The following is a 23,437-nucleotide window of genomic DNA, read 5'->3' on the forward strand; positions in this document are numbered from 1 at the left end:
GGAGACAGGAAATTCACAATGATTCTAGAAAGCTACTTAACGTTTTTTTAATAACAAGGAAAAAAGATGAAAAGTGTACAGACAGTAAGAAAAAATGAAGAATGCATTAACAAAAACAATCTATACTAATTCAACGGGTCTGGATGGTCTGCAACACGGGTTACTAAATGAATTATTTGCTAACAAGTGTACTGAGCTACTGACATTGTTATGAAGCCAAGGAAAACTAGAGAAACACCTGAATACTGGAGGAGAGGAGGAGAGACACAAATAGGACACTAACTTTTCAAAAAAAGAGGAAAGGGCAATCCTGGTAATTACTCACTGAAAGAACCTAACTTAAATCACTGTTCAAATAACCAAACAACTCTCCAAGAGGAAAATAATCCATAAACACCTACAGGATGATGGAACTACAAGCAATAACTAGCATGGGTTTATAAAAATCAAATCATGCCACACACCCATGGTCGCTTTCTTCAATTAAATGTTAAAACTTAGAGGGAAAACATAATGCAGGATCCTTGACTCAAAGAAATTGGATATAGAAAAAAAAATCTATTAAGCCACCTAGTGCATCCTCTGGTAAGCCAAGACTGTTCCCTACCATATTTTGTTTAGAGCTTAAGTCAGTGTAATTTTTAATGTTCTGAGCAATATGGCTTCCACAACTTCCCTTAGGAAAATATTCAACGGTCTTGTAGCTCTTGCTGTCAGGAAAGTTTTCTTGATAATCAATTTGAATTTCCCTTTCTTTATTTTATCGCAATACTCCTAATTAATAACTCTTTGTATCTCCCTAAATAATTTGTGGTGTGTACGCCACATATCGGCAGACAATTATCATGTCCCACCCCACAAAGCTGTAGTTGTTAGTCAGACAAATTAAACATTAACAAAAGCTTTTCATCTTTCTTCATAATTAAACCCCTTCAGCCCCATTCCTTTCAGTTACTCTTTTCTGTATTCTATCCAACTTCTCAATATCTTTACTTTCTGGCAATATTTCATAAGCAAATATCTTCCATGTCAGATAGCAGAAGAGATTATATTATTCTAGATGTTTAATGATTTTTTCCCCTAATATTTGTTCCATTGTTTTACTAGGTTCACTTGGCAGCTATTGTCAGAAACACCCTTCTTTCTTTTTCTGAAGGCTGTATCACAGCTGTATTTCTCCATTATTTTAGTACCTCCCATTTCTCCATGGCTTTTCAAAAATAATGAATAATGGTTTGGTAAATTCATTAGCTAATTACTCTAATACCATAAAGGAGTATCATTCTATCAATGTTAAGATAACTATTAATTATTAAATTACTAGGGCAGTTGGCTCTTTTTCTTTTTACTTAAAAGTCTTAGCTGACTGAGTATCCTCATAAAGGCAATGTACATTGGATACTTCTTTTTCTTTGGAACTTAACATATTAAGCCTTATTTAGGTCATCCAGACTGGTGGATCTTAAAATCCCTTTCTACCACTTCTTATTCACTAGGGGCCTGATCCTAAAATGAGCTTTGCATAGGCGGACCCCCAAGGGCCCACACAGAGTTCATTGCAGGATAAGTACCTTAATTTTGCAGTTTTCCAGAATGTACCTTGCAGAAGTCTAAAACCCTCTACTGCTCAGCAAAATCATTAATTACTCTGCTAAATTGAAGCAGCTCATGGTCCATGGTACCAAGCTCCCCTATTAATTTTCACAATCTCATTGAGTTCCCCATTATTGTTAAGAACTAGATCCAGGATTACTTCTCTAGTTGGATATTCTACTTTCTGACTCAAAGTTATCCTCCACCTAACTCAGAAAACTCTTTGATTATGTGCATTTGATGTTTGTTGTTCCAAATAAACATTTACATCACTTGTGGGTTTCCCCATTCCTTGCTTTCACCACACAATCTGATGGGTGTAAACCTGAAGAAGGTTTCGTTTGGGGTTTTTTTGTTTCGTTTTTTGGTCTTCTTGTTTAGGATAACGTAGTGGGTATAACTAGATGAAAGTGAACAACAGAAAATTTGGCTGAACATCAGGAAAGATTCCCTAACAATGATCTCTGTTAGACCATGGAAAATTTCCAAAGGAAATGGTGAAAGCTCCATTATGCAAGTCATTTAAAATTGGATGGAAAAAGCATTTAAGAATATACTACAGAGAACAATGCTGCCCCTGCTGGGGAATAGCCAAGATGACCCAATTAGGTCTTTGTTATCTCTAATGTCTCCAATTCTCAATCATTTTCCTAATATCAGCCATTCACGAAACAGCATTCAAGCAGGTAAAAGAGAAAAAGTGAAAGAAATTGCTCTGTTTCTTGAAAGTCAGTCAGTCCCATAGGGTAGTGCGTCAAAGCCTCCTGCAGCCCTTCATTGTTGGAGCCTGGGTCTGTGGCTTTGAGTCTGTCACCTTCCAAAGGTGCGTCATGCTGCTATCAGAAACAGCTAGTGTCTTACTGACTTCTTTGATGTGTCATGTCAAGAAAGGCTAGCAACTGCCAGGGGGTCCACTCTGCTGAGCCCTGCCAAATCAATTTAAACCAAAATTATTCTAACTTCTTTCACTGCAGTGGTAATCTTAGTCCTCTTTTTTGACCAGAATTTGCCGGAGAAAAATAATCAAGGGCATATGTATCGGTGCTGCACTTTATCAGCACTCAAGCCAGATCTTTCTGAAGACTATGGCTCAATTCCAGTTTAGTTTCCTGGTCAGTGAAGTTTTCACTAAACAGTAGTCTACAAAATCACCACTCTGTTTAATATTTTAATAGGGCATATTCAATCACTTTAGACCAGATCACTACACTATTGTATTGTATTGCCCTGAATACAAGGGATGCTGTAATTGACTCTAGCCACTAGGCCGCGCTGTCCTGAATGCAAAGGCCGCTGTAATTGATTCTGGCCATTGGGCTGCACTGCCCTGACCCCAAGGGCAGCCATATTGTCTCTGACCTCTGGGCCGTGCTGCTTTCAGCCTAAAGACTGTCTGGTAGACTGTAACTGTGGTGGTATCACAACCCCACCATGCCCCAAAGGAGGATGGGGTGTGCGTACCATGCGACTCATACATACAGACATTTTCTATTTGTTCTTTTGTAGTGCTTTGTCCTGGAACAGATCTGATCACTGAGCATGCAAAGATAAGGATGCCTCTGTTTTTCTTCTCTTCTTTATTTCTCCTTTAAACACACAGGGAGACTATGCAGGTGCTGACTCGCAACAGCAGAGCACTTTTAAGTAATTACATAGTATGCAAATATCTGCACTACAATTTGCTACAGTCCAAAGAACAAACTTTCCACACAAGTCCCTAACACCTATAGTTGTTTCAATTTCTTGTTTTAGCCAGTTGACAAAATAAGTAAATCTTTAAATACTTAATCATTACACTTCACTAGAGGAATAACTTGAAGGTGGTTTCTACTGTATTAACATTGCCATAACTAGAGATGAGGAAATAATTTGCAATAATTTATCTAAAAATGGACCCTCTACTTCCGTTCATGGAATATTTGTTAGCAGATCATGATTCCCTCAAATTTATCCAGTATTCAAAAATATCTGACTTCTTCTTTGAATATTTGTAAATGTATATTGATGACAGCTGGCTGTCACTATTTGAGCTCATTAGTCAGTGCTAGACCATGGGTTAGTGAATGCTTGCATGTGCAAATTTAAAAATTCAGTTTCTGAGAATAATCATACATTTAAAATCCCCATTCCATAAACCTCTGGGCCAGTAAAACTCAAATGCTCAAATTTTCACAGGAAGCAAATGGGGCCAAAGTGAACTAATCAAAAAGTTTGAATAAATATTTGTGGAAATTGTTTTGCAGTACATGCCCAGCTCTAGTAACAATACATAGGTATACTAAGTTAATGAATGCCTGAGCTTTTTGGCCTTTGGGCTAATTCAGCCCTGGTTATCTCATACACACGAAGTAAAATGATCATCTAAATAAATTAAACTGCAATGGATGATCTTCAAGATGGACTTTACAAAACATAAGCTCATTTCATTTATTAAACTGCTTTGGAGAAGTTTGCAGTTCTTTAGTGCCCAGTTGTATATTGAGCTATATGTATATTGCGTTCTGTATTCTAGTCTCTGCATACTCACCCTTTTCCTCTTAGTGCTAATGGGTGCAAAGTGTGCATATGGCATCAAATTCACCACTGGAATTATGGCCACTTATGCCAAAAGTGGGTTTAGATCATGGACAGAAGGAGTGAGCAAGGAGGAAAAAAAAAAATCTTTGAGGGGGAAATCCTGGGCACAATTAAATCAGTGGCCAAGCTCCCACTGACTTCCATAGAGCCAGAATTTCATCCTTAGCCATAACAGTCATACATGAAAAGACAAAATCATGCAAGGGAATTGGAAAAATTATTTATGAAAGTCATCCCTCTAGTAGCTAACATCCTACAAACAAAGGTGTAAACAGCACAACACAAAAACACCACCGATTTCAGCTCTCAGATGCTCTTTGCCACTTGATTAGCCCTGATATCTTTGGCTTTAATCTTCTACACCATCAGTGTTTTTAAATCAAGTAAGCCCAAAAGGACACCCTTGAAAGTGCTTCTCTTCAGTCTGAGATATGTTAATAATTACAGTAATTAAACCAAAGGGAATTTTTGTTTTAAATTTCCCCCTCTCTGAATTGAGTTTCATGAATCTAGTAAAATAATCTTTAAAAAAACCCTTCACTCAAATTATTAAAGTTCACTTTCTCAATAAAAGCCATTTTTATACCAACCTATTCCATCCCATTCAAAAGCAGACGTTTTGGAGGTAGTCTCAGTGATTTTGATGGACTTTTTCCTCACAAATCTTCAGACCAGGAGTGCTACTCGAGGCATCTCCAAACCTTACTCTTTGATTCAATGTAATAAATACAGGGGTTTATTTTTATTTTTTTGTGGCAGGGAGGGTAAAGAGGGTGCTGACCCGATTTATTCAGGACATCCTTCCCCCATTTCATTTTCTTCTATCTTCACTAGCTGCGGGAAGCGGCGCGGATCAAGGGACGTGCTGGCCGCCCTTCCCGCAGCCCCCATTGGCCTGGAGTGGTGAACCGTGGCCAGTGGGAGCCGCAATCGGCCGAACCTGCGGACGTGGCAGGTAAACAAACCAGCCTTGGCTCGCCATGAGCTTTCCCTGAACAAGCAGCGGACCGGCTTTGAGAACCACTGCTGTACGTCTTACTTCACTGACCTACAAGGCAAGTAACTCTCATGTCAATACCATACCTCAAGTCAACTGGCAAAAATGCTCACTGAACAACTTATTTCAAAAAATCTTCCATGAGATGTTAGGGACGGGGAAAGAATGGCTCCAGAGTACTGGGCCATAGATGTGGGGTGGAAGGATTAATAAATTCAGAGAGAGTAGTGAAACAAATGCTCTTCTGACGGTTGGTTGGAGCATTTAAATTTGGCCAGCCTAGGAACTGGGTATGTCTACACTGCTATGTAAACCCCAGATTAGTAGAACTTGAGTTGGTTAACCTACCAGATCCTGGGTTTGTTAACCAAGGGCTTCAGCATCTACATTCAACTGTAACCCCAGTTTAGGAACTGTTGAACCCTGGGTCCCAATGTGGGACCCCAGCATCTACATGGCATTATGTGGACTTGAGTCCAACCACCCATATCCCAGACTTCCTAATGGCTTCCCAAAATGTGGCCACTCTAGCCCTTTGTTCAGGTGCAGTGTGGGAAAACTTCATTGTCCACCAAACTTGACTGTACAGAGGACAAAGAAAGTCGGCACTTGGGATTGTGGAATACTTTTGGTGGACTCTGAGAGTGTGAGTCCAGTGTAGCTGCATCTTCACTACAAAGCAATAGGGCTAGAAACCTGGGTCCCGACTCAGAGGTTCCACCCTCATCGAGTCCTGGGACCCTGGGTCTGAGCCCTGGGTGAGCATGATTTGTGTTTAGATGGAAGGGGTGTTAGTCTTGAGCCTGAGTTCAAACCCTGGGCTTACACTGCAGTACACACATACTCTAAAAGTCCTCCTAACCCTGCTGCTGCCTCCTCAGCCTGAGTGCCTCTTGGGTTTGCACTCACCAAATGACTAGATTGGCACACTACTCTAAATTAGTGCACCAAGTACATTATTTGTGTCATGCTACAGAAAAATCAACCCTACATAGCTAAGTAGCTCTGTCACATCGAAGTGTTTGGTCTCCATGAACATATCTTCTGGAAGTATTTTGTACTGAAACAGACCCCAGAGAATAGTGCTTACTTAATGGAGATCATCAAACATGCTAAAACAAAACAGGGTCTCTCTTGTGAAACCGTATAACTCTTTAAACAGTACTGTGCATACCCAGAAATGTATATCTAGTATCTAATAAGAATCTAATGTTAAGGTTTTCAATCATTGCCAATCCCTGTCTCTCCCATCCCTGTCTGTGTCATAGCATATTTTTATCTCTGTTCATATTATCATATGCAGCAAAAAGATTATTTTGTCTCTATGGAAACCCCTGCACCTACGAATTCGTACACCCATGTTCAAACCACCATTGATGCAAAACTATATACTTTAATCTGATCAAGTTGTCCACCATTTGAAATCATGGCAGTGTCATATAATTTGTCTTCCGTAGCACACTGAGCTGGTACCATTACCTCTCCCTACATACCTGTCCTCTCTCTTGAAATGCCGTTACTTCTTTTGTCAGCTCTAATGTTTCTTCCAATAAAGTCTCCTGAGTGATACAAGGGGTATTCAATTGTTTACAAAGCCATGTTGCCTGGGGAAAGAAGGGGCAGGGGGAGATGGGTGCAAAGAAAATAAAATATGTTTTCAGAAGCCCCACAGAAAGCAAAACAAGTCAGTATTTTCCTAGCCTCCAATTTAGACAAATAATCCGTAATTCTAAGCTTAATAAGTACTCACATTGCAGAACAGATGCTTTGTTAATATGTAATTAAGGTTGTGAATACTTATCAGTAAATTAAGGGGAAATAAAAGAATGCTGAAGTTTTCAAAACCATATATATTGAACAGCCAGGAAAAACTGATTTTAAGGTAAAACTTAAAAAAGCAGACAAATATGAATATGCATTGTTAAGAAACACAAAAACAACCTTAACTCTGTATCCATGCCCCTAACCCTCCATCCAAATTAATGACACAACCTTATGCCTGTATGACATCTTTCCTGGCTTAGAAAGTAATTGAATAGGTTTCTAATACCTTAGATAGACATTGAATAATGAGCCAAATACTCCCATTACACTGTGATCATACTCAGCATAATCTGTGCAATACCCACCCACTCCATGGTCACAGACGGTCCTCCATTCACAACATGGCAACACCAAATACTTACCTTTTACAAGTCATAAGCACAAAGGTTCCAATCCAAGGCCCACTGAAATCAAAGAGTATTTCCACTGACTTCAGCACATTTTGGACAAGGCCTGAATGACTCACTTAACCTCTTCCTCACTTTCCCAATATAGTTTCCTAAACACACTTGAAACTCAACTATGTAAACCATGGTATATCAGTCCAGGGGGGAATTTTGTAAAGGTGTCTGGAGTTACAGATTTCTTAAACTCTATGGATGAACCACCAAATTATAAGACTGAACCTGAGAAGTACTGAGCATCTCCAACTCCCACTGACTACATAGGATTTAAGATGTCTCCCAGACACGAGAGGTCAGGGGCCAACCACGAAGCTATATGTCGGGTTGAATAGGGCAGCTGGCTGTAATATACAACAATACTTGTCGATCAAGTACCTATCTTTCAAGTAGGGTGCACTGGATGGCGGGGATATCAGGACAGAATATAGATAACGTATGGTACTTTAATTCTCTAATTACATAGTATTGTCTAAAATTTTTAATTTAACTTAATTTCCTAGCTTTTCAATGTTTTCTTTGAAATTCCACAGTTCTTTTAAAGTTTGTTTCCTCCCCTTTTTACATTTTTAATGTGTATTTACAAGTTTAACACCATTTTCACAAAGTTTTTTTGGCTGGGAATTCCATAAAGTCTTATCATCTTGTCAAGGGAAGATACCAGTACCCTGCCACATAATGGAAATATATATTTATGTTACACGGAAAATAAACACCAGTGCAACCTCATCGTTTTCAATGGAGTTGTACCAGCGTAAATGAGAGTAATATTGGCCCTGCTGCTGAACCAGCTAACCATTTTCTCAATGATGCACAAACCAGATCAGAATCCAGCTCCCTATCTCACAACTGCACTGTTTCTGCACTGCCAAAAGGAGAGGAAAAAAAACCAAAAAACAAAAAACGGTAGAAACTTATTTTTGTCCCTGAAATTTGCAAATGTGATTTTAAATACACACAGAGAATGGAAGCTGTTGAGAAAGGTGCTAGTTGTACAAAGACCATTTCTTTGACAAGTCTTAACTGCATCTGAAAAAAGTTTCTAAAAAATAAAAATAAAAATGGATATTAATTCTTAAAAGATAAAAAGCCATAATTATTTTTTTTTTGGAAAATACACTGTTATACTGTAGTCCTGTAAACTGTAAAACTTTTAAGTCAAAAGCAGTTGTGACAATTAACACATTTTAAATTCTGTGTGGCTCAACTCCCTCCTTCCCCTCCCCTCCCACCCACCACACACATACATACACACACACACAACAGTACACTAAGAATCACACTTTCAAAAGTGGCCTCTAAGTTTGAGTGCCCAACTTTAGACACTCAGGGTAGAATTTTCAGAAGTGCCCAGGTGATTAAGAAACACTAACTTTAATAGTATCTGTGCTCCTAAGTCACATAGGCACTATGAAAATCGTACCCCTCAAGCCTGATTTTCAGAAGTGCCAAGCACCCAGAACTCCAACTTAATTGGGAGCTGTGTATGACCAGCACCTCTGAAAATCAAGCCCAAAACATCTGAAGTTGTACACCCAAAACTTAGAAAACACTTCAGAAAATTTGAACCTAAATGTCTCAAATCCATAAATGTAATAGGCTTGCTAGGTTGTTTTGTGTAGACACCGCTCGTTTCTCACATTTTTTCAGTTCCCCTGTTCTGAGGTGCCTGTGCTTCTGTCTAATCTAATCTAGTCAGTCTATCACTGTGGTATCTAGGCACAGGCCAAAACTATGGCACACAAAAGCCCACAAAACAGGAATAAAAGTTATTTTTATTCTATAGTCACAAGACTTTTGACTTCTAAATACATAGTTATTCTAGCATAACTGAAGAACAAGTTCTTATTTGCAAATATATGGCAGTGCAGTTTTATAACACTTAAGGTAATATACTTACAATAGTGGTTTTTCCAGAGGCGGGTGGACCAAGTATACAAATTCTTGGAACTATAGAATAAATATACATGAATGTCAAAATACAGAAAGGCAAGACACCTTTATTGTTTCTCCATATTACATAATATACAACATATGTAATTATATTGTAATACAGTTATTTCACTGGGAGTCCTGCTTGAGTAAGGACTGCAGGATTGGGGGACCAAACTAGTCATGGCTATGTCTTAATTAATTTCCATAGTTAACACGTTTAAGACTCTGATTTGGCCAGGCACTTAGCACATATCTAGCTTTAAGCACAGGTAGCTTATTTGTAACTCACATAAACAGGGCATAAATACTGAATACTTATTTTTCTAACTTTTCTTTTTATTCCCAACATAGAATATCAGAGTTGGAAGGGACCTCAGGAGATCATCTAGTCCAACCCCCTGCTCAAAGCAGGACCAATCCCCAATTTTTTTTGCCCCAGATCCCTAAATGGCCCCCTCAAGGATTGAACTCACAACCCAGGGTTTAGCAGGCCGATGGTTAAATGGTTTTGATCTGATGCATCTTACAGTAAAGTATTTTAATTTTGTATCTGCAGTATGATGGAAAATTTCAAAGTGTATAGTTTCTTATTTTACTACTTTGTACTAATAATGCATTTCCTTTTCATTTTTAGAAAATGAAACACGAGTAATATAATTTCAACTCACACCTTTCTCTAGACAGTTTATGTCATGGATCAGGAAGGTTTATACATTGCAAAATGGGCACTTTTCCTTGCTATTGAGGATAGCTACCTCATGGGTAGAAATAGAAAAAAAATGTATACGGAACATTTTTCAGATTACCTGTGGGACACTAAAACTTTTCATAATCACGGGAGAAAATGGGCTACTCCACATTTCTCCTCTATCCATTTAAATGCCCTCCATTTCTCTAGTCAGCATTAAGTTCCATTTTTTTCTCCCTTTGTGTTTATCTGCTGCATGTCAGTCTCCCTTCCATACGGAGGGGATGCAAGAGGGAAGGAAGGAAAAAGAGTTACTTGCCATGGCAGCAACCTCTTTTCCCTTAGCACACAAATTCCTGTCTCATCTCTTTTAGTATTTATTAGTTCCAGTTTTATTATTCGTATAGTGCCACAGCTGTACAAGGCAACCTAAAGAATAAAAAAACTGAATAAGGCCCCTGTCCCAAGAGATTTACTATCATATAGACAACACAATGATTATTCTCATTCTACGGTGATGTAGGGAAGGATCAGCAGTGTGAAAAAACAAGGAGAAAGGGAAATATTGCTTGAGAAAGATTTGAGGCTTTTTTTGCACGCATGCATTTTGGGCTGTGATCCCTTGAATCGTCATGCTACATTAACACCTTGGGTTTTTCCTCTCCACTTTCCATTGCGGGGAGAGAAGGAATCAGGCTTGAAAACAGTGACTGATAGGTATTTATTGGCAGTAGTATGGGTCAAAGAAGATGAGTTAGGGTATCTATCCAGCCAAAAACCTCCCCAGGTCATGACAACCAAAAGGAATATATACTCTCTGATCTCAGCAGACAGGAAAGAATGGGAAATGTATTTTTATGAGGACCTTCCAAACACGTAGGAGCAGTTGGGCAGGTGCAATTTTTAAACATTCATAGAACCCAAATTACAGCTTAATCTTTACAAAGTTATTTGACTGGGAAGGTTTAAGGAAAACTCCCCCTGTATTGGTTCTTGCAAGCGCAACAGAACTAGTACACAATGTCGAAAAATACTTTAAAAGGATACATCAGCTGTTTTTATCACCTAATTTCTTTCAAATGTAATGTGATTAAATCCTAGTTTCTTAAAATCTAACACCTTGAAACTCAGCCCGGTACTGAGGAATTATTTATAAACAGCGTCATAAAAGAGTGCTCGGGTGCCAACACTAATCAACTTCTTCAAACCACTTCAAAGAAAATCAAAAAACCTTTCCATCCACAGATCCTTTTGAGGTTTAACTAGGAGCATGATTTAAAATTCACAAGAAAACCCTTAGGTATTGAAGCTTTAATACACAACTTTCTTGGACAAACGTTTGATGAAAAACGAAACGTACCATTATATACACCATATCATGCTTTAATATTGCCCAGGGCTACTGTAAATGCTCACTTTGTACTAAATCTGGTTTTCTCTCTGCTTAGTGGCTGGCAGCAGATGAGGCAGTGTAATGCACTGATTTACTCATTTGCACACTTGTAAGAATCTTCTAAGGCATTTTCCCCTAAACATATGACACAAGGGCACAACCAGAGCTTCACTCACTGTATGTAATGTTTAACCCCTCAAATCAGCACACAGTTAATATTAAATGCTTGAGGTCCACACAGGCAACTAAATGAACACTGAGAAATCTGCCCAACACCTTTTTCTTTGGTAATAAACCACATCTCAACGTTGAGTCTTGAGATGTTACAGAATTTACTTTTCCAAGCAGTCTTAACATTTAGCATTCAGTTTTAGATGGAATTGAATTATTCCTGGCACAATGCAAAAGGATGGGTTGGACTCGGTAGGGGTCCCGTCAAGTCCAAATGATTCGGTGATTAATATTAATGCAAAAAAAATAACTTAACATGTAAGGCAACTCCTCTGTTGAACCGGAGAAGCATACAGTACAAGACTAACATTTTTCCAGAATTTTGTAACATTTCATCATGGGCATGGTTATATAGGAAGTACTCACCAAAAAAAATGTTACTTGGATTCTGGAAACCTTTTATTAGCACAAACCCAGATAAAGTGTACAAAACAGACATCTTTGCATTAAAAAATAGCTTAGTCATCACACCACTCTCACTTTTTAGAACAATCACATGAAAGAACACTAACACATGGCCTTGAGTACGAGAGCCCAGTCACGTAAGATTTGACCTAAAAGCTTCATCAGGATTGTTGTAAGTTATAATCATTGGGTTTGTTTGTATTTTTTTAAGAGTGCTTTAGATACTGTTGTTAATTAAATAGATTTTCTAACTTTACACCTGGGGTAGCTGCAATACCTTTTTCCCACATCTCTGTTTGAAAATTTCTCTGGGGCTAAACCTGTTTAGCTAGGCAAGCTCATGAAAATTCATCACTTTACTGATGGCTCTGATAAGGGTTTTTTCTTCTAAAGAGTCAGCACCTTCCACCATGATCAAAAAGTAAATATAATCTCTACTACAGATTTCTCTTACATTGTTTTCCATAAAATTTACTTTTAAAACAACATTTAGGCTTTAATTTTAATTGGAGTTCCTTCCACATCTTAATAGATTCTTTCAAACCACAAACAGATAGCAGTTTTTCATTTGACAAACAATTGCTGTGGTTCATTCTTTAGTCTCTTGTTTTACTGAAGTTATGAATGGCAACCTGCTTGATTCTGTTCAAATAATACTGTGGGGTTAAAGAACAAGCCTTAGCTCAGCGTGATGGAGATTTATCAGCATTCTATAAAATCTCATGAAACTCCTCATCTGTATACTTTCAACGGGGCTGTAAAACAGATCAGATTTCTCATGCTGCCCACATCAGAACAGGCTGGACACAATTTGCAGGATTTGATTTTTGCTATTTAGCCGCATTTCAGTTGACAGCCATCTGATCACGAAGGAGAAAGAGCTCTTAGCATCTCTTGTGATAATGATTTCATTGATGCTGTAGCAGAACTTTCATAATGGTTTACTATGGTTTTAAAGAAACATCAAAGCAACGTGATACCAGCTATTCCTGACAGCTCATGCAGAACAAAAATTATAGTTCAGTTGTGCATCTCCAAATATAATCTGCCTAAGGGTGAACAGTTTGTAAATCAAATAATTTGATTGAGTGTACATGCTTTTATTGTGCAGAATACATACTTCCTATTCAATTTATCAGGTTTTGTTATACACATGGGTAGGCATGCTTGCTGTTCCTTCATCTGAGATGCCACTGAGCTGTGGAACTCATTAACAGTAGCAAGTAACTAAGTACTCAAAAAAACAGAGAAGCTGCCAGCCCAGGTAGAATGGGAAACCAATTTTACACCTGACAAAAGGGGTAATTAGCGAGTTTAAAGACAACAGAATATATCAGATGGGGCACAGAAAGCATTAATAATTGATACACTAGAACTCTTTGTTATTCCCTTAGAGGATTTCATTTTTATAACAGTTAAAGTGCATTTTTATTTGATTATCCACTAGAAAAGAAATTAAAAACATCTTACCAATAACTATTCCAAATTGCTTAAAAAAATTTGAGACACAGGCTGAAAACTTTTATCCACCATTTACCAACTGAAGTAGAGTTTCACAACAATGGTTTATAAATCACGAGTTGAACTACATATGGTCTCTCATTTTCACTTACCATGATCATTGTCTTGCTTTAAGTGGCTTATCATATACTGGATGGGCTCATCAGGTTTATGGATTAACAACCCTTCAAGCATGTTCTGAAAGTAAATAGGACAGACTCAGCAGGAAATTTAACACAGCCGTAGTAATAATAATAAATAAATAACAATAATAATGATGATGATGATACTTTGCATTTCTATAGCAATCTTTCATATGAGGACCTCAGAGATTGATATTCATTCATCTTCATAAGTTCCTGTGAGGTAGGGAAATATGAAGCCCATTTTAGAGAGGGACAGACTAAGTACATAGCGGTTCAAAGACGATTTGCAAAGGAAAATAAATGGATGTGTGGACCTTTTATTGTTTATGGTGCAGCAAGAAGGCCTGAAAGATTTGGGGGCTGTTATTTATTTTATTTATAAACTCCCCCCCCTTACTTGATTTACCCTAAAAGTATCAAGAATTTCACATATGGTCTTCCCTGTTCTTGCTGAAAGGCTTCTTGGAGAACATAGAAATGTGGATTGTCAGCTCTCTCAGACCTTCATTGAAAGGGCAGGATGGTGAATCTTAAAGACATCCTTTGTCCCAAACGTTTCTCAGCCAAATCAAGTCAGTGTTAACACAAACAAATTAAAAAATAAGGAATTGTGACTAGTGTAAATAAAAATAACTTTCCCTCTTGATCAGTTTCCCCATCCTCTTTTGGTCATAATCCTATTAGTTCTCCGGTAGCCTACAGGCTTCAAGGGTAGACAAGACCTGAATTTCTGTTGTAAAAAACCCTGCCTTAAAAAAAATATTGTTTTCAAGTCTTCTTCATACTTCATAAAGAACCAAAAAAAAAAAAAAAGAGCACAAACTTCTTTCCACCATGCCCACGACCTTGTCACGTTTCCATTTCTCAGGTTCATATAGGATCTGATCCAATTCCCACTGAAATCAATGGATATCTTTGCACTGACTTTGGAATAATATCCAGGAATCCTAACTTTCAGACACTCTTACTGTAACTACCCAGCACTCCATCACAGCAGATAAGTCCATAACCTACATGTGAAAAATGTCTCTAATATTACTCCTTAGCTTTTTCAGTGCTGGAATTTTATCATAATAAGGTGGTGCATATTATTTCTGGTAGCAGGCAACAACGCTCTGGAGAAGCGGCAAAGAGTCCTGTGGCACCTTATAGACTAACAGACGTATTGGAGCATAAGCTTTTGTGGGTGAATACCTACTTTGTCGGACGCAACGCTCTGGAGGTTAGCCTTTAGGAATATAGGACCTAACTCAATAAAACCTCCTTCCATTTTCTGTGATGCCTAAGGACTGGTCTACCCTACAAAGTTAGTTTGACATAAGTTGCCTTGTGTCAACTATTTATTCATGTGTCTACACTCAAATGTGTCTCCCGCTGATGTAAGCACCCCATTCTTGAGAAGCAGTAACACCACCTCCCCAAATGGCATTGATTCATGGTTGATGTACCATGGTCAACACAATGCAAAGTAGACATTGAGTGACATATGTCAACCTTACCACTCCCCCAGCAGGTGTTGTACAATGCCTGACAGTGATCACTCTGATCACAATTGTGAACTCCACTGCCCAGGTCATGGAGACCAGAAGCCAATCCCTACCCCCTGATCTCTGCGTATTTTTTAAATGCCATTTCCTGACTGCCAGCTTGGTGAACACACCTAGCAGCTCTCCCTTGTTGTGTGCAACTTTCCAACCGATCCTGCTGGCGATATGTTATAGACATGCTCCTGGCCTCCAGTATCCAGGAGGTACTGGATCTCCTGGGCCTCCGGAGAGAAGAGGCTATGCAATCACAGCTAGAAACCGCTCGTAGAAACATGGTCATCTACAGAAAGATTGCACAGGGGACGAAAGCGAAAGGGTATGACAAGGATCAGCAGCAGTGACATGAAGAGGTGAAGGAACTGCAGCAGGCATCTCATAAGGCCGGGGAGGCCAACACTCAACCTGGTGCAGAGCTTCAGACCTGCTGCTAGTTTTACAGGGAGCAGCATGCCATACCTGGCGGAGACCCCACCAGCACCCTGCAGAGCACCCTGGGTTCCTCAGTGGAGTCCGAGACCAAGGCTGTGAACAAGGGGGGCGGGGGTCCCATGGTGGGGGGAGTCCAGCTATGAGTGAGCCAAGATCTATTCAAGACTCTACCACAGTCTAACCAGTCCTGCCAGCCAAGCCCAATCCAGGGGAAGAGACCAGGATAAGCACATGCATGTATTCTCCCATAAAAAGTTTAAATGTGAAGATGGTACCCAGCACGAACCCAAGTTAGCAGGACACAGGCATCTGCTTTTCACTGTTTCACTCGTACAAAAAGACACAGAGGTACAACAAACAGAGGTAGAGTTATCTGCTTTTCATTCCCTTGTATTATTGGGTGGGGTGGAATGCTGATTAGTTTATGTATACAGGGATGTCCCTTATACACTTCTGAGGGATATCAATGAAACTTCCATGGAAGTACAAATCCTTTCCCAAAGGATATGAGGAAAGGTTGCTGTATTTCTCCCTCCTCAGTAGGACACTTTCCTACACCACTCTGCAACGACTTCAGCAGGCACCACTGGGGTAAACAAGCTAGCAGGATAAGGGCCTGGGCAGCTTCAGGACACCAACAGTTGCTGTGCTCTCTGTGCCTTTGTTAGCCTCAGAAGTGAGATAACAGCTAAAATCACACTGCCTGTGGAATACAGCACCAGTATGCAGTGCCATTGCCCTGTACTCGTACCCACAGAAATAGGGGCCAGATTTTTTTTGGTTTACTTAACCAGACAACTCACTCTTCACCCTACTCTCTCCTCACCCTCAGCAAGCCAGACTCACTATGGCTCCAGCTAGACAGTGGTGTTGTACAGAGGTGCACCAAAGCTGAGGTGTCTTGATTGAAGCATATCTGATTTAAAACTTTTATGGGAATAGGGGAAAGGAGTTCTGAAATTTATCTTTTGCTTTCCTTTGTGACTGTAAACACGATACACCTGTCTGTTTTATCCATAGCTGCTGCCATTGCAGCCTTGAAGGGTGCCCCATTCACACCCACAGAATGCCTGACCCTGATGAGAAGAAAGAAGCAGACTTGGGGGGACATGTTCAGTGAGATCCTGCAGGCCACTGCTGTCTTGGACCACAAGCAGAGGGTTTGGTGGGTGAATATAGAAGTCAGCCTGGAGAAGGAAAGAGCAGACAGGAGAAAGGCCTAGGAGATCCAGCAGGAAAAGGAGAGGGAGATGCCCCAGGGTATAAAAGGGCATCTCAGGCAGCAAATGCAAATGCTGCAGACTCCTGTTGTCCTACAGGTCCAACAGTCAAGTGCTCGCCTCCCCTTGCAATCAGTGGAGAACTCCATTTCACCTGCTCCCTACGCCCCACATGGCATCATGGGCTATATCCCTATCATTACCACTCCGTGCCAGGAGACAATAACAAAAACCACAGCTTCACACATACTGATCTGTGAGAACCATGGTTGATGTATGTTTGGCAGAAATGAACTGAAATTGCTAGAAAACATTCATGTCCTAATTTTAAAGCTCTGTTCTGTTTATTTTATAAGTCTGCTTTTTAACTGCACATTACTCTTTGCACTGTTTTTGTTACACAATACATTTTTATTTTTTGGAAATTAATTTATCTTACTTCATAACATATACAGCAGAATACCTAGTGCTATCGAAAGCACACATTAAATTATAGTTGAACAGGATCACAGAATTCATAGGTTCAGTGCAAAACACACTGTAATCATTATAAAAGTCCAGTAACCAGTGTGATATTCATAAATGTACTCTACAATTGCAAACACCCCCCAAAACGTCAGGGCCAGGCACAGCATAGTCCAGCACAACATATTAACATTGCTGACTGTTAAAATGCTCTTTCAAGGCCTCCTTCAGCTGCGTAGCTCCCTATTGAGCTCTTTTATAGACCTGGTGTCTGGCAGTTCAAAGTCAGCGGACAGATGCTCCACCTCTGCCTTCCCCCTTTGCCTCACAGATATTATGCAGGACAAACAGGCAGCTATAACATTGGGATATTTTTCTCACTGAGAGCTAATTTAGTGAGTAAACATCACCAGTGTCCCTTCAATCCACCAAAAACACATTCAATTGTCATTCTGCACCTGCTGAGCTGGTAGTTGAATCTTTCCTTGGAAGTGTCAAGCTGGCTAGTGTAAGGCTCCATGAACCAGGTTCCTCGGGATCACTATTGGCATTTCATCACCACAAATGGTAATAATCTGCCAATCAAGAAAGAATGTTCCTGCTTGCAGCTTTCTGAACAGTCCTGTGTTCTTAAAGATACAAGTGTCATGCACCTTCCCTGACCAGCCCCTACTGATATCAGTGAAGTGACCCCAGTGACTCACAATGCTTGGATAACCATAGAAAAGTAGCCCTTTTACTGATGTACTGTGTTGCAAGGTGAGATGGGGTCAAAATATGGATATGCAAGCCATCTATCACCCCACTGCAGTTTGGGAATCCCATAGCTGCAAATCCATCCACGATGTCGTGCATATTGCTGAGAATCTCAGTCCTGCTTAGCCAATTAACCAACTCAAAAATGATTTCCCACTAAGCGGTAGCAATCCAGTGTTGCAAGCATGCACATTGCAATCACCACTTGCTTCTCAACTATCAATGCAGCTCTCATTCTGGTGTCCAGGCTCTGGAGAGCTGGTGTGAGCTCGGCAGACAGATCCAGGAATGTGGCATTTTGCATCTGAAAGTTCTGCAGCCACTGCTCGTCATCCCCAACAGGCATTGCGATGCAATCCCACCATTCAGTGCTCATTTCTCTGACCCAGAAGCAGTGATCCACCTCTTGCAGCTGCTCTGTGAACACCATCAACTTTTAATTGGTTTTGCTGTGCCCCTCAGCAGTCCCTCCTCAAAGAAATCATCCTGTCCCCCACTGTTGCGGTACTTTGTGCGGCTCCTCAATTACCTGAGGATCGCATGTCCTGTGTTTGCAATGTTCATGACAACAGGGCAGAGCTGTGCGGGCTCCACGCTTCTGTCAGAGATAGCAGGCAGCGACAATTGCCATGCAGGTTTGTGGGATTTTAACAAAAGGTCTGAAAATTATGCCATAGGGATGGTATTATGGGATGGAGAAAGTTGCATGATGGGAATTTATCACAGACTCATAGGACTGGAAGGGACCTCAAGTGGTCAACTAGTCCAGTGTCCTGCACTCATGGCAGGATTAAATATTATCTAGACCATCCGACAGGTGTTCATCTAACCTGCTCTTAAAAATCTCCAATGTTGGAGATTCCACAACCTCCCTAGGCAATTTATTCCAATGCTTAACCACCCTGACAGTTAGAAGTTTTTCCTAATGTCCAACCTAAACCTCCCTTGAACCAATGGACTTAAATTGCAGCTTGTCCTATCCTTAGAGGTTAAGAAGAACAATTCCTCTCTCTCCTCTTTGTAACAATCTTTTATGTACTTTAAAACTGTTATGTCCCCTTTCAGTCTTCTCTTTTCCAGACTAAACAAACCCATTTTTTTCAATCTTCCCTCATAGGTCATGTTTTCTAGACCTTTCATCATTTTTGTTGCTCTTCTCTGGACTTTCTCCAATTTGTCCACATTTTTCCTGAAATGTGGCGTCCAGAATGGACACAATACTTCAGTTGAGGCCTAATCAGCACAGAGTAGAGCAGAAGAATTATTTCTCGTGTCTTGCTTACGACACTCCTGCTAATACATCCTAGAGTTATGTTCACTTTTTTTGCAACAGCATTACACTGTTGACTTATATTTAGCTTGTGGTCCACTATGACCCCCAGATCCCTTTGTGCAGTACTCCTTCCTAGACAGTCATTTCCCATTTTGTATGTGTGCAACTGATTGTTCCTTCCTAAATGGAGTACTTTGCATTTGTCCTTATTGAATTTTATCCTATTTACTTCAGACCATTTCTCCAGTTTGTTCAGATCATTTTTAATTATAATCCTATTCTCCAAAGCACTTGCAACCCCTCCAAGCTTGGTATCGTCCACCAATTAATCCTTATCTCCCAGAGTACTGTGTGCAACTCATTTCTAACCTAATAAAGCCTCACATCCAAAACCTTCCTAACTAAAGGTAGGAAACATAATGAGCCACAGTTACACTCATATCCAAAACCCCATTTATCCAAATAAATTCCACATCTCCTGTTCCATTTCGATAAACTGAGTGTGTGAGGGGCAATGAATCTACAGCATATCTGCCTGACTATTTATGCTGTTTACCTTTTGTATTTTATCCAATTTATGCAGTTTACCTTCTGTATTTTATGCTGTTTGGACAATGAAAATAAACTAACCAGTTTCACTTGCAAGTGCTCATGCTGCAACATCTGGGTAACAAACACCACAGGAAAATATTTAAATCTCAGGAAAGAAAATTGTTTTCATTGGTATTACAGTGTAAATACATGAAAAAATATACTATGTTGTTAAAAAATTATTTTAAAAAACCCCCAAAACCAAATTTGGCACCTAAGTTTACCTGACAGTGATTCTTTAAAGATTATAAATAACAAACCCAGAAAACTTGTGAAGTTATGATGACACATGGTTCTTTGAGCTGTTGATGACTGTTACTTCTATGATTCTAAGCTCCAGTGCTCCAATCACTTATGCACAAACTTAATTTTACTCACGTGTTTAAGGTTAGGTAAATGCATAAATGTTGAAGAGTTGGGGCTATTATTTACAGGTGTGTGTTTGTGCCCTCAGATGGCTAACAAAGCTGTGATCTGAGCAGATCCAGATTCACTCTTAGCAGTCCAAGAAGGATTTTCTGTGATGTGCGGTCATGCTGGTGTTTTTCACCTCTCTTTGGCATGCAGAATGAAGTTTTATGTTAAAGAACAAATTTTATACAGCATTGCTCATACTAAGTGGATCTCAAAATTCTCACAGAATAACATGATTAAGTTACAGAGCTAACAAATAATAGTAGAGACAGAGAAAAAAAGGCATATGCAAAGGAGAAAAAGTATGTTTTGGGGTGAGATTTGAGAAGAGACCATCTTCCTAATGCACAAAATAAGGATGTGAACAATGTTAACACTGGTATGTGTTATGGACACTTTTTATAACAAACTATAACAATGTTCATCACAATATTAGAACTCTTATCCCTCAACAAACTTTTCAATGCTCAATATAAGTAAATTAGACCTAAGGAACAGACTGTAGAAACTCACAACCTCCTTTTTGGCTAAGAAGTCAATCTCATTCTTTACTAAAATAACAAGGCTTCTTTGTAACTCTGTTTTTATTGGTTTCATATTAGTTGTACATATTCATAAAAAGGCACAACAAGAGCATAATTTTTTGATGAAACAGCACAAAATAGACAATGCCCCCCCCCCAAAAAAAACCCAACATATATTAAGATTATGCATTAATTCACTAATCTAGTTTCAAAAAGGGCAGGTACCTTCACATAATTTTTAAATACAGATTTCCCTACTACTATTCTACCATACTACTTTCCATCACAATCCACAAAGTATAATACTTATCAGGCCTGCTTTGCATTTGATCGACTCAACACCTTTCTTCCACAGACAGTCAACATTTTTACAGAATTATAGATTGCAATTAAACCTTGTTGATAGCCAGTGCATTATGTTTTTCTAGCATATAGCTTGTCCAATTTCCTTGAGACAGGGACTGTGTCATCTAAGTTTTCCAGAGTGGCAAACTACTCAAGATAGTGCTTGAAAAGTAAAGAATCATAGTGCTTAAATAAATAACGATAACCTCAATACATGGGGGATACAAAGAGATTCATATTTCCTTATGATTAATTTGACAACACCCCAGGCTGCAGACATAAACAGTGCTCCCTCTTGAAAGATAATGAGGAGTCCGGTGATACCTTAAAGACTAACAGATTTATTTGGACATAAGCTTTCGTGGGTAAAAAAACCCACTTCTTCAGATGCACGGAGTGAAAATTACAGATACAGGCATAAATATATCTTGAAAGATATGGTCAGATACCTCGTGTTGTAAGTGATGCCTGCACCAAAAGTGCCCAACTGCATATCAGAGGTGCCCTGATGTACCCGAGGAATCATTGCTTCTTTTTTGCCAGATGCACCCCAGCAAGTGCTAGCATCACTCTTCATGGAGCTGAACCCCTCCACCCCACAGCTCTCACCTGCCTGCTGGGAATGGTCATTACACTTTCTCCCACCCTCAGCGTACCCCACTGTATGCTGGGAATGGTTTATACACCTCCTCTGAGCACTCTACCACATGCTGGGAACAGTCATTATGCCTCATGTCCTCAAATATACTGTGGCATGTTGGTACTCAGGAACAGTCTGCATCAGGTAACCCCAGGCCTGGAGTAGGGTTACCTAGTGCGTGCTAGGAATTGTCAATATGTCCAATATACCAGCATACGGTGGCAGCAACTCTTAAACCCCCACACATGGGGCAGGACCCACTGCATGCTGGGTGCAGCCCAACCAGTGCCGGGAATTATAAGCACCACCCACCTGCGCTGGGCACCCCAATGCATGCTGGGAGCAGTCCTCCTTATAGGGGGCTCCCCTCCAACCAATGCTGGTGCATGCTGGGAACTATAGTTGTTACCACCCTCCCTTCACCTCTGGCTTGGGCCCCCCAAGGCACGCTGGGAACTTTGGTTGCTGATAACCACCACCATACCCACCCCCAAGCCCTTGGGTGCCCCAGTGCATACTGGGAGGTGTCCCCCCTCCGGGGCGGGGGGGAACACTGTTATTCCATCAGTATAACCTGCGGGCGAAGGGACTTGCGGCCTCCCCGCCCCTGCCCTCACCTGCAGGAGCTGGAAGAGCTCGTGCTTTTCCGCATAAATGCCCATCTCCCGGGGCACACGGAGCGGCCTGGAGGTAGCGTCCATCGCACCCTTAGCAACCGCTCGTCGCTAAGGAGGTTACGTTCTCACCACGCGACGCAGGAGGCCTCGCCCGCCCCTGAATCGGCACGAGCCTTCCCCAGGCTCGGAATGGGGCGTGTGACCTCATCAAACAGCGACAGACTCCTTTAAAGGGGCGGCAACTGCTCCCGGCGTGTCCGTGCCCCGGCGAGTCAATGACCACCCCCCCCCTTCTGCCTCTCACCCAAGGGCGTGGGCACGAGCCCTTCGCTGTCTGGACGTGGCGGGGGAGAGAAAAGCTGAATCAGATCCTCGCGCCTTCCAAATCCCCACCCCAGGACCCGTCCCCCACAGCCCCTGCCCCCCACACAAGCCCGTGCCAGTGCCCCCGGCCCTCCCCCACACAGCCCCTGCCTCCCTTACAACTCCCTATCAGTGCCCCTGCCCCCTCACATACAGTCTCCTGCCAGTGCCTCCCGGGCCCCCGTCCCCCACAACCCCTATCTGTACCCCTCCCCCCTCCCCCACAGCCCCCTGCCAGTGCCCCCGGCCCTCCCCCACACAGCCCCTGCCTCCCTTACAACTCTCCATCAGTGCCCCTGCCCCCTCACATACAGTCTCCTGCCAGTGCCTCCCGGGCCCCCGTCCCCCACAGCCCCCTATCTGTACCCCTCCCCCACAGCCCCCTGCCAGTGCCCCCGGCCCTCCCCCACACAGCCCCTGCCTCCCCTACAACTCCCCATCAGTGCCCCTGCCCCCTCACATACAGTCTCCGTGCCAGTGCCTTCTGGGCCCCCGTCCCCCACAATCCCTATCTGTACCCCTCCCCCCTCCCCCACAGCCCCCTGCCAGTGCCCCCGGCCCTC

The 23,437-nt window shown here is 41.1% G+C and overlaps 1 protein-coding gene across 4 annotated transcripts in view; it reads right to left on the minus strand.

The window, feature by feature from the left end:
- AK8 (adenylate kinase 8) overlaps nt 1-23,437 on the minus strand; it is a 109,399-nt gene that overhangs the window by 84,750 nt on the left and 1,212 nt on the right. For 2 of the 4 annotated variants that reach the window (XM_084650414.1, XM_084650411.1), the window contains exons 1-4: nt 22,512-22,840; nt 13,658-13,742; nt 9,293-9,342; nt 6,661-6,771 (exon numbers count right to left, since the gene is read on the minus strand). In XM_084650414.1, coding sequence (XP_084506540.1) covers nt 6,661-6,771; nt 9,293-9,342; nt 13,658-13,742; nt 22,512-22,595 — 330 coding nt within the window. In that variant the 5' untranslated portion in view covers nt 22,596-22,840. Of the gene's footprint in view, nt 1-6,660; nt 6,772-9,292; nt 9,343-13,657; nt 13,743-22,511; nt 22,845-23,437 lie in introns of those variants that run through there. The other 2 variants (XM_084650413.1, XM_084650412.1) reach the window with 2 other exon arrangements.

Source organism: Lepidochelys olivacea (assembly GCF_965140295.1).
Source record: "Lepidochelys olivacea isolate rLepOli2 genome assembly, chromosome: 16".
Lineage (NCBI taxonomy): Eukaryota > Metazoa > Chordata > Testudines > Cheloniidae > Lepidochelys > Lepidochelys olivacea.